This window comes from Myodes glareolus, chromosome 1, assembly GCF_982192425.1.
Source record: "Myodes glareolus chromosome 1, mMyoGla1.1, whole genome shotgun sequence".
In the NCBI taxonomy this organism is placed as follows: domain Eukaryota; kingdom Metazoa; phylum Chordata; class Mammalia; order Rodentia; family Cricetidae; genus Myodes; species Myodes glareolus.
In genome coordinates, this window is record NC_142026.1 from 47,388,651 (window position 1) to 47,403,752 (window position 15,102).

Genomic DNA, 15,102 nt, shown 5'->3' on the forward strand with positions numbered 1-15,102 from the left:
TAAGGGTATGTGTATGTGTGTTTGCCTGAGTGTATGTATGTGCATCATATGTGTGCAGGAGCCCACAGATGTCAGAAGAAGGTGTCAGATCCCCTGAAACTAGAGTTGCAGGCAGTTGTGAGCTACCATGTGAATGCTGGGAACCAGCCCAGGTCCTCTGCAAAAGCAGTAAGCACTCTTAACTGCTGAGCCGTTTCTCCATCCTTTCTTTGGGAAGCCACTGAAAGGCAACATTTACTGGAAAGGCTATTTCTCCTTCTCTGCTGTAATAACTGACTTATCTCTGTGTACATGATCTTTCTCTGTAGTTTACTTCTGCTCCCTTTGTCTGTTTGCCTAAGCAGAGCTCTGAAGAAAGGAAAGTTTCTGATTTCTTTCTTAACCAGAACTGCAACTGTGACCCCTTTTACTTTACAAATATGTGGAAGCAATTAACTCCTTGTTAACTTCGTAAATGGAGTCTGTGAAGGAAAGTGTAAACCTCTATGTCTGTGTTTTAAAATTCGATTTTTATTCAAGAGAAGTCCTCTCACATTACAAAACATAATAAAACTCCAAATGTGGTTTGTTGCTAGGATCCTTAGCTTTTTTAACTGAAGGCTAGATGAACTTCTCTTTGGAGGTCTGGAGTTCCACTGGACACAGATGTGTCTTTCTGCTGAAGTGACTTGGGGCACAGTCACCTCAGGTCTCTGTGATTGATGGCTGGAATCCTCGGGTCTCCTGCGATGGCGGTCACTATGTCTCTTTCAGCCACATGCTTGTTCTCAAATTTGCCATTTGTTTCTTACATCCCTTCAGCAGTGACAGGAATATGTTTGACTATTAATACTTATTTTTCCTAGGCTGTTTTATCTTTTTACTAATGCGATACCTGTTGTCTATAATGATGTTTTTGTACAGTGAAATTAGTTGTTTTAGGTCTAGTTATAAATCTTTTGTAGATGGCACTGAGAGGAGAAGCCAGTGGTCCTTATAACTTGTCCTAGGAGGTCCTTAAATTCTATGATAGTCCTTGGCAAAGTTTACAAATACTTTCTTGCCATCGAAGTGATAGAAATACCAGGTAAGGTATTTAACCCCCAACTCAGTGTGACTCATTGTAAGGCTTGATAAATGTACTCGTTACCCAGTGCGCATTGTGACTGAAAGAAGGACGATTGGGAGTGATGTCCTCCTTTGATTTAAGGAAAGAACTGCAGGGTTAGAGAACGTGATCAGTTCTTACCGTGCTGGTTCCTAAGCCGCCTGCAGCCCAGACAGAGCAGTTGTCTCCATGAAAGGATGTGTTTGTTCATGTTGCTATTATTTCAATAGAACCAACTGTGAGAGCAGAGCTGATGGAACAAGTGCCACATATTGCACTGTTTTGTCAAGAGAACCGGCCTTCGATACCATATGCTTTTTCCAAATACTTACTACCAATTGTGGTTAGATATCTCGCAGATCAGAATAACCAGGTAAGAGTCTCAATTACTTGTTCTTAAAGGAACTTTCTGTAGCATAATATATGCAGAATGGCCTAACCTAAGTGATACAACTGGAATATTTCTTCAGGTCTAACTTTATGATTGTGTTTTTTAGAAGTGACTACTTGTCTTAGATTAAGGCATGCTGAGAGTCTAACGTTTGTTAGAGCCCCCAGTGCTATCGTAAAAGGTGCAGTTTACCACCTTCCCAGTGCCCTCAGTGTCCCTATTTGCCAAGCTCTGTCTCTATAAGAATTGAAGTGAATACCCACAAATGTCTACTAACTAGGTTTTGTAAGTTGTGGAATTCTACATTAGGATTAGAAGCATTTACCTTTGCAAAAAGTATGTTGTAGAGTTTCTTTGTTTGGTTTGTCTTGGTTTTTTGAATCAGGGTTTCTCTGTATAGCCCTGGCTGTCCTAGAACTCGGAGACCCACCTGCCTCTGCCTCCCGAGTGCTGGGACTAAGGTGTGCTCCACTACTGCCAGGCTGTTGTAGCACTTTTATGAAGTCATGTTTGTGCCTTGTTTATACTGTGGGGTTTCTCTTGGCAGGTGAGGAAAACCAGTCAGGCAGCTTTGCTGGCTCTGCTGGAGCAGGAGCTGATTGAGCGATTTGATGTGGAGACCAAGGTGTGCCCTGTTCTCATAGAGCTGACTGCTCCAGATAGCAATGATGATGTGAAGACAGAGGCTGTGGCTGTAAGTCTATCTCTTCATTTAGGCAAACCTAGAGTAAGGCTTGAAAACTTAGTATTGTGGTCATTCAGATCTGTGGTTCCTGTTAGCAAGATAGAAAAGTCCTGCATTAACCTAGGGCTTTACTCACATTTCATTGGTTACTTGGCATTGATCCTATACCTAAACACTGGTCTTTTGTTGATATAAAAAATTGTAACAAGTTGCCAGTGTTCCCAGATCATTTATGAGAACAGAAATGATCTCTCGTTTTTGTCCCTTGAAGAATTCTCTTTTCATTATTTTTTAGAAACTCACTATCAGTTAATAATCAATTTATGTGCTTTTTTTCTTGGTATTATTTTTATTGATGTGAAACTCAGAAAATTAATCATTTAAAGTATAGTGTTTCATGTGTTTAGTACAATCACAATATACGGTCATCACCCATACCTAGCTCCAAAGCACTTGCTTTTAATTTCAGAAATTCCTCAGTAAAGAGAATCAGTTTAGGCATAATAATGTTGGTTATAGTAAGGAGAACCTTGCATAAAAACGTAATTATATTGTTCAGCTCTGGTAAGAAGCCTATGTTTTCCCCACCCACATCTGGTTTACATTTGCTTTAGGAAAAAAAATAATTGTAATATGTTGCCTAGACCAGTGAGCAGACTGAACTTGAGATTTTCATCTGTGAAACACAGAGCTGGCTGTGGGAGCTGGGAACGGTTGTAGTCTGTCTGCAGTCAGGTGAAGTTGAGGTTGGTAGGGATCACGTCGAACCTTCAGGTCAGTTAGGGAGCATTACCAGCCTAACAAACCGTGAACATGACAGAGCTTGAAACTTATTTAAGTATTTGGTTATACTAAAGTTATGTTTGTAATTTTTAATAGAAATATCTTACTTTCTGTTAAATTTTATATTTTAACGTTATAAAACTCTCTAGGTCATTGTTATTTTATAAAACTCCCTTTTTAGTCTGATGTAGATATCCTGCAACTTTTTTTTTCTCAAGACACAGTTTCTCTGCAGTCCTACCTGTCCTGAGCTAGCTCTGTAGACCGGGCTGGCCTCAAATTCAGAGATCCACCTGCCTCTGCCTCCAAAGTGCAGGGATCAAAGGTGTGCACCGCCACCACCCAGTGATATCCTACAACTTTATTAAATCTGTTTATTTATTCTGGTGACTTCTTTGTAGATTGATTGGAGTTTTCTTTGCAGACAATCTTGCCATACTTGACTAAAGAGTTTCTTTCCGATCTTTGTGCCTTCCAGTTCTTGTCAGTTTGCACAGTCTGGGACTAGATGTATTTGGAAAATGCCAACAGGCATCACATTTCCTTCTGTACTAACTTACAATAAGAGCTAATTTTCAGTAAAGGTAACTCTTGCTTCATGCACTATTAGCTGAAAAGTCTGTGTATTAGGACTATGTCCTGAATCCAGACTCTGTAGAGGCAGGCCCCAGCTCCCACATCATCTTCAGTTAACTCCACGCTAAGCCGACAGTGTCTGCTGTGGAGGTTTTCCTCAGTAACATAACTGTACTCAGTCCTATTGTTCTTAGACACACGCGTGCCTTTCTACAGGCTGCTCTTTTTATTGGTGGTGGTGGTTTTTGTTTTTTTGAGAACTGGTTTCTCTTGTATAGCCCTAGCTGTCCTGAACTCCCTTTTTAGATCAGCCTGGCCTTGAATTCACAGTCTACCTGTCTGTACTCTCCAATGTTAGGATTAAAGGTAGAATTTTCTTTTTTCTCTGTCTGCCTTTTTCGTTTTTTTTTTTTTTTTTCGAGACAGGGTTTCTCTTTGTACCTTAGGAGCCTGTCCTGGAACTTACTCTGTAGACCAGGCTGGCCTTGAACTCACAGAGATGTGCCTTCCTCTGCCTTCCAAGTGCTGGGACTAAAAGCGTGCACCACCACCTTCCAGCCCTTTTCCTTATTTCTTACTTTCTCTTTTTTTTTCCCCTTACTTTCAAAGTTATTACCAAAGTGATTAGGTCATTAAGTAATAGAAAAATAAAATGGGATTTTTTTCTAGATTTAGTACATTTGCTGTATATTAGTTAATATGTATTTCTTTAAATTATTAAATTTATCTGAAAAGGCCTTAGATGTTTTCAATGTGAATTTCTTTCTCACTTATTTTAGATAATGTGCAAGATGGCTCCCATGGTTGGGAAGGACATTACAGAGCGTCTCATCCTCCCTAGGTTCTGTGAGATGTGCTGTGACTGTAGAATGTTTCACGTTCGGAAGGTGTGTTTGCATCCTGTTTTGGTCCTCGTGTTTAAGAATACATGGTCCTCTAATGTGATGATAATGAAGTTTAATAGACTGTTTTAAAGGAACTCTACATGTGATATTGAAGTGTTAGTAATGGTTTTGTTATAGGTCTGTGCTGCCAATTTCGGAGATATTTGCAGTGTGGTTGGCCAGCAAGCTACAGAGGAAATGTTGGTAAGTATCTCAGATGTTAAAGAACAAACAGTGCATTACAGAGTAGTAGAGAGTTTGTTAATGTGGCCCCGTGACTACAAAATAGAATGATGTTTGTAAATTTAGTACTTTAAGTTTCTGCAAGGTGGCATTTGAAATGTGTTTTGATAATGATGATTCATTAAAAATTAAAATGTGTGAGAAACACATACACAGTTAGCTTCCCCATTTCTACTTAATAAATAGAGTCTAACTTACTCAACTGAATCTTTGATCTTTCACTAGGCTACTCTGGCACTTACATATTGTAGCAGAGCAGTTAAGCTGTATGTGCCCCATGTACAAGTTCATATGTGTAGAATTTGCCCGATGGGCTCAGATGTGAGCTCTTGCGGAATGTCAATTTGTTGATGCTTTTGCATTTCTAGAGTGAATTGTAAGTTGAATGTAATTCATTAAAATTTTCTGAGTACTTTTATTAAACACATTTTCTACTTTTAAAGAATATCCAACATTTAAAATAGAAAATGGAAGGTAACTGCGGTCACTTTCTGTTTGTAGCTGCCCAGGTTTTTCCAGCTGTGCGCTGATAACGTGTGGGGAGTGCGAAAGGCCTGTGCTGAGTGCTTCATGGCTGTCTCCTGTGCAACATGCCAAGAGATCCGGCGGACAAAGTTGTCAGCACTGTTCATTAACTTGATCAGCGATCCTTCACGTTGGGTAACATTGTTTTTTTTTTTTAAACATTTTGAGTCTATTTCAAACTAAATATGTTTTTTTTTTAAAAAAAAAGTTGTTTTAATAGTTTATTCTCTTGTATGTCTATGTATGTTTTGCCTGAATGTATGTATGTTTACCACATGTGTGTTTGGGGCCTGTAGAGGCTAGAACCTCTATGTCACATCCCCTGGAATAGGAGTTACAGTCAGTTGAGAGCCACCATGTAGGTGGCTAGGAACTGAACCCAGGTCCTTTTAAAGAACAGTCAGTACTCTTAACCACTGAGCCATCTCTCTAACTCCATGTTTTAAAATTTAAGAAATAATTTAAAATGTCAGGTGGTGGCAGCACATGTCTTTAATTCCATCACATGGGAGACAGCGCCAGGTAGTTCTCTGAATTTGAGGCTAGCCTGGTCTACAGAGTAAGTTCCAGGATAGCCAGAGCTATGCAGAGAAACCCTGTCTCCAACTGCACCCCCCGCCCCGGGAAAAGGAAAGAATTTACAATATATGTGATGTGATTCATACATGTAAGAGAAGATAGTGGAAGATTATTAAAGGTTGTCTTTTTGGTACTTGGAGAGTTTTTTTGTTTGTTTTTTTTTCAAATACAAATCATGTTAATTTGGCTTGATGTTTAACACTCACTGGCTTTTTCTTTCCTTTTTAATTTTTTTTTGTTTTTATATACATTGGTGTTTGGAGTCAGAAACACTAGAACTTGAGTTACAGACTGTTGTTAGCTGCTATGTGGGTGCTGGGAATTGAACCTAAGTCCTCTGAAAGAGCAGCCAGTGCTCTTAACCACTGAGCCATCTCTCCCCCACCCCTTTTAATTTTTGTTTTTTTGTTTTTACTAGACACTGAGTGTATCCATCTTTAATCTCAGTACTCAAGAGGTAGAATCAGGTAGTTGAAGGCCACCCTTGGTCTACATAATTAATTCTAGGCCTGCCAAAGCTACATATATAGTAAGTGTGTCTGTCTGTGTGTGTATACCCTGTGTGTGCTCTTGGGGTAAAAGGGAGTGTTGTCTGCCTCGTTCAGGCTGACAGTCTCCCCTCTTTGAAAGTGCTGAGTGTGCTTTCTGTCCAATAGTCTCGGGTCTTTTCCCTTTTCTTGGTTTTGAAGCTTACAGGAAGACTTTAAGGACATGATCATTTGTGTTTAGTAATAGTCTGTCTTACTCAGACTCTCATTGTTCGAATAGCCAAACCAGACTAAAAACTGAAAGTTAAAAAAAAATTACAATGCTTTCTAAATTCTAAATAAAGAAAGATTCAGGTTTCTTTCACAAGGCTTTTGTATTCTCCTGTACTTTGGTATATGCAGACTAATCGTTGAATATGTGTGCGTTATCATTTTATTTTTGTTTATTGTTTTATTATTGCTCTTACGTCCCCTTAGGTCCGCCAAGCAGCCTTTCAGTCTCTGGGGCCTTTCATATCTACCTTTGCTAATCCATCCAGTTCAGGCCAGTGTTTTAAAGATGAGGGCAAGAGTCCAGAAGAGTCGTCAGCAGGAGACAGAAGCAGGTATAATGTCGGAGCTTTGTGTTCCACTGGGCCTGTTAAATACATGCTTGTATTTAAGTTAGTTACGTTTTGAATGAGAAAATGAAATTAACACATTTAGCTTGATGCTTCACACAGAGAAAACCAAGTAACAAATTTGATAGTTTCTGAATATTTATTGAATTATTTGCCTAGGAAATTGTTGGTGCTCAGAATACACAGGCTAATGATTATACAATTTATTAAATAGTTTTTTAAATATTCATTTATTTATAATGTATACAATATTCTTTCTGCACGTATGCCTGAAGGCCAGAAGAGGGCACCAGACCTCATTACAGATGGTTGTGAGCCACCATGTGGTTGCTGGGACTTGAACTCAGGACCTTAGGAAGAGCAGGCAATGCTCTTAACCGCTGAGCCATCTCTCCAGCCCCATTAAATAGTTTTTAAACTTTGCCTCTAAAACCTACTTTAATAATGTTTATATGTAGTCCACTCTGACTTTTATTTTTCCTTAGAGTCAATTAATCTAATATGGATCTTGGATTCTCTGTCTACAGAATGATCATTATAATCCCTCAGTTGAAGGAAGCATTTTAATAATTTATCCTAAATTAATGTACTTATTAAATAGAAGCATAACTTAACCAAAGTTCAAAAAGGTTGACGGTCTTATTTCAAGATTTCTGCATTAAAGAATTTCAATTGACACTTAGTTCCTAGGATTTATTCGAATTATATATTTAGAAAACTGCTTGGGTCTAGGAGCGCATGGGAAGTTGCGTAAGCTTCTGCAGTACGTACGTGTTCTTGAAACAGCCCCCTTGCCATGATGCTGATGACCATTCTCTTCTGTAGGTCTTGATACTGTGGTATTTGCTTTCTTGCTGTTTTGATTTGACAGTTCTTCCTTTCTCCTCTGCTGCCTTGTTTTACCCTTTTGCCCATTCTCCTACTGTCCTGCCAAACACATCTGAGGTACTGTCTTTTTAAAGGAAGAAAGTGGCTTCTAGCAGGCATGGTTGTGGTGCTTTTGAAAACAGATGTTGGAACGAATTTTATAAAAATGATGGGGTGGGGGAGTGTTACCTGCTTTACATTTTTGAAGTCAACTTACTTTTTTTAAAATGATCTTCTTAAGTTTAGTGATGATGGCACATAACTTGGCTTTAAATCTGGAAAGGTCTGATAAGTGAATGTGTGAATATGTAGGGACATGTATGCAACAGCACAGAGCCTTTTCAGTAGAAGCAGATCGCTAAAGCACCTTCAGCACGGCGTGACAACGCCCAGCTGTGCTTCAGTAAGATGTTATTAGTAAGAGCAGTTGCCGGGCTGTTGGGCTGTACTTGATGACTGGGGGTCTGTGACTTTATGGAACAACTATCTAACAGTGGTTTGGTTTTTACATTGCCTTTGCATTACAATAGGAGCTATGTATTGGTATTGGGTATATTGTTTGTAGCACTGGACCATCTGTATTACCATTGAATTGTGTCATGATTAGTAAAGGGAAGAGAACTCCTGAGTAGGGAAGGATTTGTTGTAAATGCTATCAAAGCTTGGCACACTTCTCTTCTACATCCTAGTCTGGTATTGCTTTGCCTTTGATAGCACTGGCATGTTTTCAAGCTAGTATAAAAGCTGAGAACCCAGTATGAACTAGAATTTGGCTTCTCTTCTCAGGGTTCTCTCAGTTCCCAAGAATTCATATCTCTTAGTATCAGACCAAGAAAGGAATGTTTTGTTTTTATTTTTTAAATGATACATTGTGTCTTTAGCTGTGTGTGTATCCGTCTGTCTGTGTGCCTACACATGCACTGGTAGCCATAGAAGCTAAAAGGAATTAGGTCTGCTGAAGCTGGATTCACAGGCTGTGACAAGTCACCCAGTGTGGCTGCTGAGACCCAGACTTGTCTTCAACAAGAGCATTGAGTCTCCATGGCTGAGCCATCGCTCCAGTCTCCTAGGAAAGTTTTGCTTCTAGGTTTCCGCTACTGTTTATTTTGTGTGTAGTGTTTTATCTGTCCTAAAACATTTACTGCCACGTAGTATTCTTAGAAAGATTTATTGATTATAGACATGTTGTCTTTATTAGATCTGTCAGGCTATCAATCCTTCTGAAGATAGTGATAAAGCCTCCTTACAGAGACAGGGTAAAGCTTTGAGATCTGCTTTGTACAGTTATGCAAAGCTTAAAATAATGAGGGCTGGGGCTATAGCTCAATGATGGAGCCCTTGCCTACAATGTGCCCAGGATAGATTCCTATCAGAACACAAGTAATTATGCAAATTGGACACTCCTGTGACTGTTGAAACAGTTGCATTGTTCTCTGGCTGCTTACTGTTCTGCCTGCACCCTGCTCTTTGGGCGCACCCTGCCTGTTTTGCCTACTGCTCTGTTGGAAAACAGTTCATTTCAGATGTTTTGTCTGTTAACAAAATACTTGTCAGTATGTCCACTGTCTCCATACCCATACCTTCCAGAATCATAGCCTAACTCTGCCAGGAAGTTAAAAGCATTTTTTATATACCACTTGTTTTAAACTATGTCTTTTTAAAATCGCATGTTTGCTTTGATCATGTTGTAGTGTGTAAGCACATCCAGTGCAACAGTCTGATTTTTATGTTTGTTTAACACCTTCACTGGCCCTGGCACATACCGGGTACCCTTATTATTATTATTATTCTTTGAAAAATCCATACATTTATGCAGTAAATCACTACCTCCTTGAAGCTTTTCCTAGTGCCCGTCCCTGCCTTCTCCCACCTGGATATTTGATACAGGGTTCTGTCTGTGTAGTCCCGGCTGTCCTGGACTCCCAGAGATCTGCCCAACTCTGCATCCCAAATGTTGAGATTAAAGGAGTGTGCTACCACACCCTGGCTTTTGTTTTTTCTTTAATTAATAGTGCAGGAGAATTGTCTGTATTCTGTCAATCATGATTTAAATTAACGCTGATTGGCCAGGCAGGAGGTGTAGGTGGGGAAACAAGACAGGAAGTGGAAATGATGCAAGGACAGCAGGAGAATTCTGGGGAGGAGGAAGTTGATTCCTCCCACTCCTGCCCAGATCACTGAAGCAGCAGGATGTGAGCTGCCCCACTGAAAAAGGTACTGAGCCACATGGCTAACATAGACCAGAAAAATGGGTTAATCAAGATGTGAGAGTTAGCTAATAAGTAGCCTGACCTAATAGGCCAATCAGCTTTATAACTGAGTCCTCTGTGGTTGATTTTCTCTGGGGCCTGCCGGCTGTGGGGGGCCGGGCAGGACAGAAAAACACAAACAAGCAGGCCCCCTCATGTTACAAATTAAAACCCCCATAAATAAAGATCTTGAATGAATTATTCTAAGAACCTGTGAGTTTGATCGTCAAAACCTCAAGTATATGAACAATAAAACCGATATTGGCAGCAATACTTTGGAAATACTCCACTAACATTAAGGCTTTATTCAGTTACTTCCTGGGGTAGTTCTCGGAAGTTATGTCGTGGTATTTTCTTTGGTTGGTTCTGTGAGTCCCTTTCTCCTTGAAGTAATTGTACTAGGTTTGCCAGGTCCCATGGCCTCTGCTAAGAAGGCCTGAGGGCGTTGGTTGTTTATGTGCATGGGAACAAGAAGCAAGACTGAGAGGGTCTCATGAAGCTGGAACTTCATGCTCCTACTTGCTAAGTACTGGAATTACAGGCTGGTACCACCACACCTGGCTTACTTAGGGTTTTCTCTGAGAGAAATCTCTAACCTACCTCTGGTGCTCTTGTTTGCACATATCTTACAGGCGAGTGTATACAGAGACTGTTTGTGTGTTCCCACCACCTAGGCGCAAATAATCACACAGAAACTATATTGATTACAACACTGCTTGGCCTATTAGTCCTGGCTTCTTACTAACTCTTACATATGAAATTAACCCATTTCTTTTATTTTGTGTATCACAAGGCTGTGACTTACCTGGTAAAGTTTCAGGTGCTGTCTTCTTCGGCAGCTCCATGGCATCTCCCTGACTCCTCCTTTCCTCCTCTATCTGCTTGGAATTGCCACCTTACTCTAGTCTGCCCTGTCATAGACCAAAGCAGGTTTATTCATTAACAAATAAAAGCAACACACACACAGAAGGACTTCCCACAATAGGTGCGTATAGCATAGTTCTGTAGACCAGACTGGCCTGGAACTCAGAGATTCTCCTGACTCTGGGATTAAAAGTATTAACACCCAGCCAGGGTGGTTAGCTTCTGATTAGTGCTGTAGGCATCTATTCAGTGACCTAACCAGAGTCTGGGTGCCCATCAGGTTCTTCACTTGTTTCTCAGCACCAGCATGAAGTGAGTGACTGCATACTACCACCCACCCCTTTAATCACTGTTGAGTGTTCCTCTGCAGCCCACAGGCACCTCCTGTGTTTAAACACCATGTCTTCTGCTGACACTCCAGTTCTTGCAGCCTGGTTTCTCTCCAGCTTGTTTCCTACACTGCTTCTACAAAGGTCTTGGGAAAAGAAGATCCATCTGTTAGGTTTTACAGTTGCGTCATTACTTCCGATAGCCCGCAGGGTAGTCAAGAGCATCTGGCTGAGCTGCAGTGGCTTTCCAAAGACTTCGCACCCATCTCACCCATGTTCCGTCCCCACTCCAGAAAGTCACAGTTGGCTTCTGATTGTGCCGTCTCTTATGTCAGCACCTGCCTTTATGTTGCTGGTCCTTGACAGTGAGTCACATCATTTCCTCTAAAGCCATGTGGTCCCACTTCTCTGCATCCTTTGCTCAATGATGTCAGATTTCTTTGCTTGGAATCACATACTGATTTGGGAAATGGGGTAGAAATTTACTTTTGAGACGCTCTCTCCCTGTATAGCCCGACTGTCCTGGAACTCACTCTGTAGACAAGGCTGACCTGGAACTCATAGAGATCCCCCTGCTTCTTGCTTCCTCTCTTGGTACTAAAGGTATGAGCTACCACTCCTGACTGCATTTTAATCGTAATGATGGTAATTTGCTTTTATAGTTTACTGTTTGTTTACCTGTAATTATAATCTCATGGGTAATAGCTGTGGAGGTCGCTGTTCCACGCCACCCACCTCCCACGAGTTCTATATTGTCCTAGGGGTTAAAACACAAGACGCACACACAGATACAGAGTTCGAGTCATCCTCAAGAAGAGAATGCCCAACTTAATCCAGGGTTAAATACTTTTGGCCCCAGTAAAGAAAAACTCCTCCCACCCAGAGGGGGCTGGGGAAACTGGCGCCTGTGAGAGCTTCTCCCCAGGCAGGTGGTCGAGGGTGCAAGGCAGTGCCAGACAGGGTAGATGGGCCTTGGCACCTGAGCTTCTTTCAGGCAGGTTGAGAAATTACCATTTTAAAGTAAAATAGACCCCTCAGGCTATTGTACCAGGCTGCAGCAGAAGCAAGCACAGAATTTAGCAGGAAGCTTAGCTGGTTAGGGTAAACATTACTTGCATCCTGTGTTTTGGCCTCAAGAAACAGGGAGGACAGGGCCTCACAAATAGCTACAATTTACATTCAGTTTTAGGGTTTTGGTGAGAATTTTTGTTTTGGGTTTAGCTATGTAGGACCAGGCTCCTTTCAAATTCTTGATTCTCTAGCCTCAGTCTCTGAAGGGCTGTGTTTACAGGTGTGCACCACCACAGTGGCTTGTTTCCTTTGTGTGCTAGGGTGTGTGTGTGTGTGTAAGCCAGAGGCCAATTCAGGCATCTTTCTCAGCTGTTTTCCACCGTTTGTTGAGATAGGGTTTCCTACTGAACCTGGAGCTTGCCAGTTCAGTCATGCTAGGAGACCAGCAAGCCCAGGGAGCTTTGTTTTCATCTCCCAGCACTGGGACTAGAGGTGTGGGGCTCCTCTTGGCTTTTTTACATAGATGCTTACTTGTACAGCAGGCACTTTCCCTAGCCCTACATACCAAATCCTGAAACCTGATGTTTTCCTGGATCCTAGTAGGTGCCCAGTAACTCCTTGTTAATAAAAGATAGGCGAGAACTAGTAAAACTGAAGGCTGTAGTTGAGGTGGCAGGTGGCAGTTCACCAGGAGCGTGTACTGTTTGTTCTCTGTTGCATCATGATTTCCTTCTGGAAAAACCTGGTTTTGAAGTAGCATAGGAGATAAAGAAATAAAAATAATCCTTTACTTATATTAAGTAGATTTTAATGTATTTTATGAAATGGTTAGTAAGTATCTTCTCTGCTACCCTCCTTATCCCTTTTATAAGCAAAAATGTTTTGATTCTCAGCTTTCACTGTGTCGTTGGAACAGTGACAATATAAATAATCCCCAAATAAATAATTTAAAATTTTATGTATCCTAGAATCCACTATATTGGTTTCTTCCTGCTGTTATTGATATTACAGTAGTATTATAGTATTCCAGGATTCCTAAGTGTCACCGTCTCCAGCTGTTAATAATGCTTGACTGCTTAGACAAGTTTGACAGGTGTGTACATCTCTGAATGCAGAACAACTGATGGGAAGAAGTGGTGTGTAGCCTACAAGACTTTTCAGTTCCTGTGGGTAATCTATACTCTAAAGCCCTTAGCTAGTCTAAATGCTGTATGCCATACTTTACATTATTTTTTCCCAGTAATTATTTCTGTACTTCCATGTTTCTTTTTTCCCCTAAATGAATCAAAGGATGAAAGATTTTGATGCTGTAGAAGAAGAGCAGGTGCGGCCAGAGGATGCTCCCGCAGACTTCAGTGCCAGCCTGGAGAGCGCACTGGAAGACTGTGCTGCTGAGACTGCTGGGAACTCTGCAGGTGACATAAGTGTTCCAGAGGACAGCTCCTCACTCTGTACTTTGTCCTCAGAGTTTCATCAGGAAGCAGCTAGCGATGAGAGTGATAAAAAGCCTGCTAACTGCACGACGGCATTCCGGCCAGAGGTTGGCACCAGCTCCCCAGATTCCGCTCTCTTAGATCAGGAATTGTTCAACTCCTTCCATTTCTGGAGGACTCCTCTACCTGAAATAGATCTTGATAGAGAGCTCCAGCAGGACTCTGGGGAGACACCCAGCCCTGAGAGAGCAGGAGATGCACCTGGAGTCCCTGGACCAGGTTCTCCTAATATCACCATGGCTACCCGGAAGGAACTAGAAGAAATGATAGAGAACCTAGAGCCACACATGGATGACCCGGATGTTAAAGGTATGGAAGAATCCATTATATTCTTTTTTTATTCTAAAGGTGATTTTAAAAAAAAATGTGCTTTGTTTTATTTATTTATTTATTAAAAATTTCCACCTCCTCCCCTTTGTTTTTTTGAGACGGAGTTTTTCTATAGCTTTGGGGCTTGTCCTGGAACTCACTATAGATCAGGCTGGCCTCGAAATCACACAGATCTGCCTGCCTCTGCCTCCTAAATGCTGGGATTAAAGGTATGCGCCACCACTGCCTGGCGTTGGGTCTCATTTTAAAGGAAGAACTATAGTCTATATGGTGGGCATAGATTTCTGTTTTCCCACATACATGTTGTTTTAGGAGCTGTAGACTTTTACAGGAATGATTTATTTTTCAATTTTGTGTTTTGTTTGGGGGATTATACATGCATGGCCTGTGAACAACAGTTTTAGTATTTTAGTGGTTGTTCAGTTCTAAAAATAGCCTCTTATCAAGTGGAAGATGTATCAAGTCCTTAGGAATGGGAAATGGATGTTACAAAGCCCTCCTTGTTCTGCCTGCTGGAGTTGTGGAGCTAGACAGGATGGTGCTTTCCTGTCCCTTGGTGACTTGTGTTCACTGAAATGTTTTGAAGTGTAGGCATGACGGCACACCTTTAATCCCAGCATCAGGAGGTAGAGACGGACAGATCTCTGTGTGAGTTCTAGGCCATCCAGGGAGAAAAAAACCAAAATTGTAAATCCCGTAGCTGCAGATCTTCAGATCCAATACCACTTTCTGGATTTTTCCCCTTTGTTCCAAAAACTAAAATTTCTAAACTATAGGGTTGCTCAGTATTGAGAAATCCCCATTTTAATGCAAATAAAGTAAAATGTTAAGTAATCCTTTTAAAACAAAAACCTGTCTTTTGGTTTCCTTGTGGGGAGGATCTCATTCTGTAGCCCAGGTTAGCTTCAAGCTTGCAGCAGTCTTCTTCCTGCCTTATCCTCCGAGAGCAGGGGTTATAGGCATGAGGCACCACACCCGATCCAAAACCTTGTTTAGACTTGGAAAGATCTCAACTGTCTGGTAGGTTAGCAGGAATCTTTGTTTGCTTTCATTTGTTGTGATTTTTAGAGTTTTGCTGTTGTTATTTTCCACCTGAAA

General features: G+C 41.1%; 1 protein-coding gene across 1 annotated transcript in view; it reads left to right on the forward strand.

Annotated features, from left to right (window-relative positions):
• Positions 1-15,102, forward strand: part of Ppp4r1 (protein phosphatase 4 regulatory subunit 1) — a 52,331-nt gene that overhangs the window by 21,511 nt on the left and 15,718 nt on the right. Inside the window, exons 5-11 of the mRNA XM_087906053.1 lie at positions 1,318-1,460; positions 2,026-2,172; positions 4,302-4,409; positions 4,545-4,610; positions 5,151-5,309; positions 6,719-6,846; positions 13,472-13,983. Of these exons, the coding sequence (XP_087762179.1) occupies positions 1,318-1,460; positions 2,026-2,172; positions 4,302-4,409; positions 4,545-4,610; positions 5,151-5,309; positions 6,719-6,846; positions 13,472-13,983 (1,263 nt within the window). The remainder of the gene's footprint in view (positions 1-1,317; positions 1,461-2,025; positions 2,173-4,301; positions 4,410-4,544; positions 4,611-5,150; positions 5,310-6,718; positions 6,847-13,471; positions 13,984-15,102) is intronic.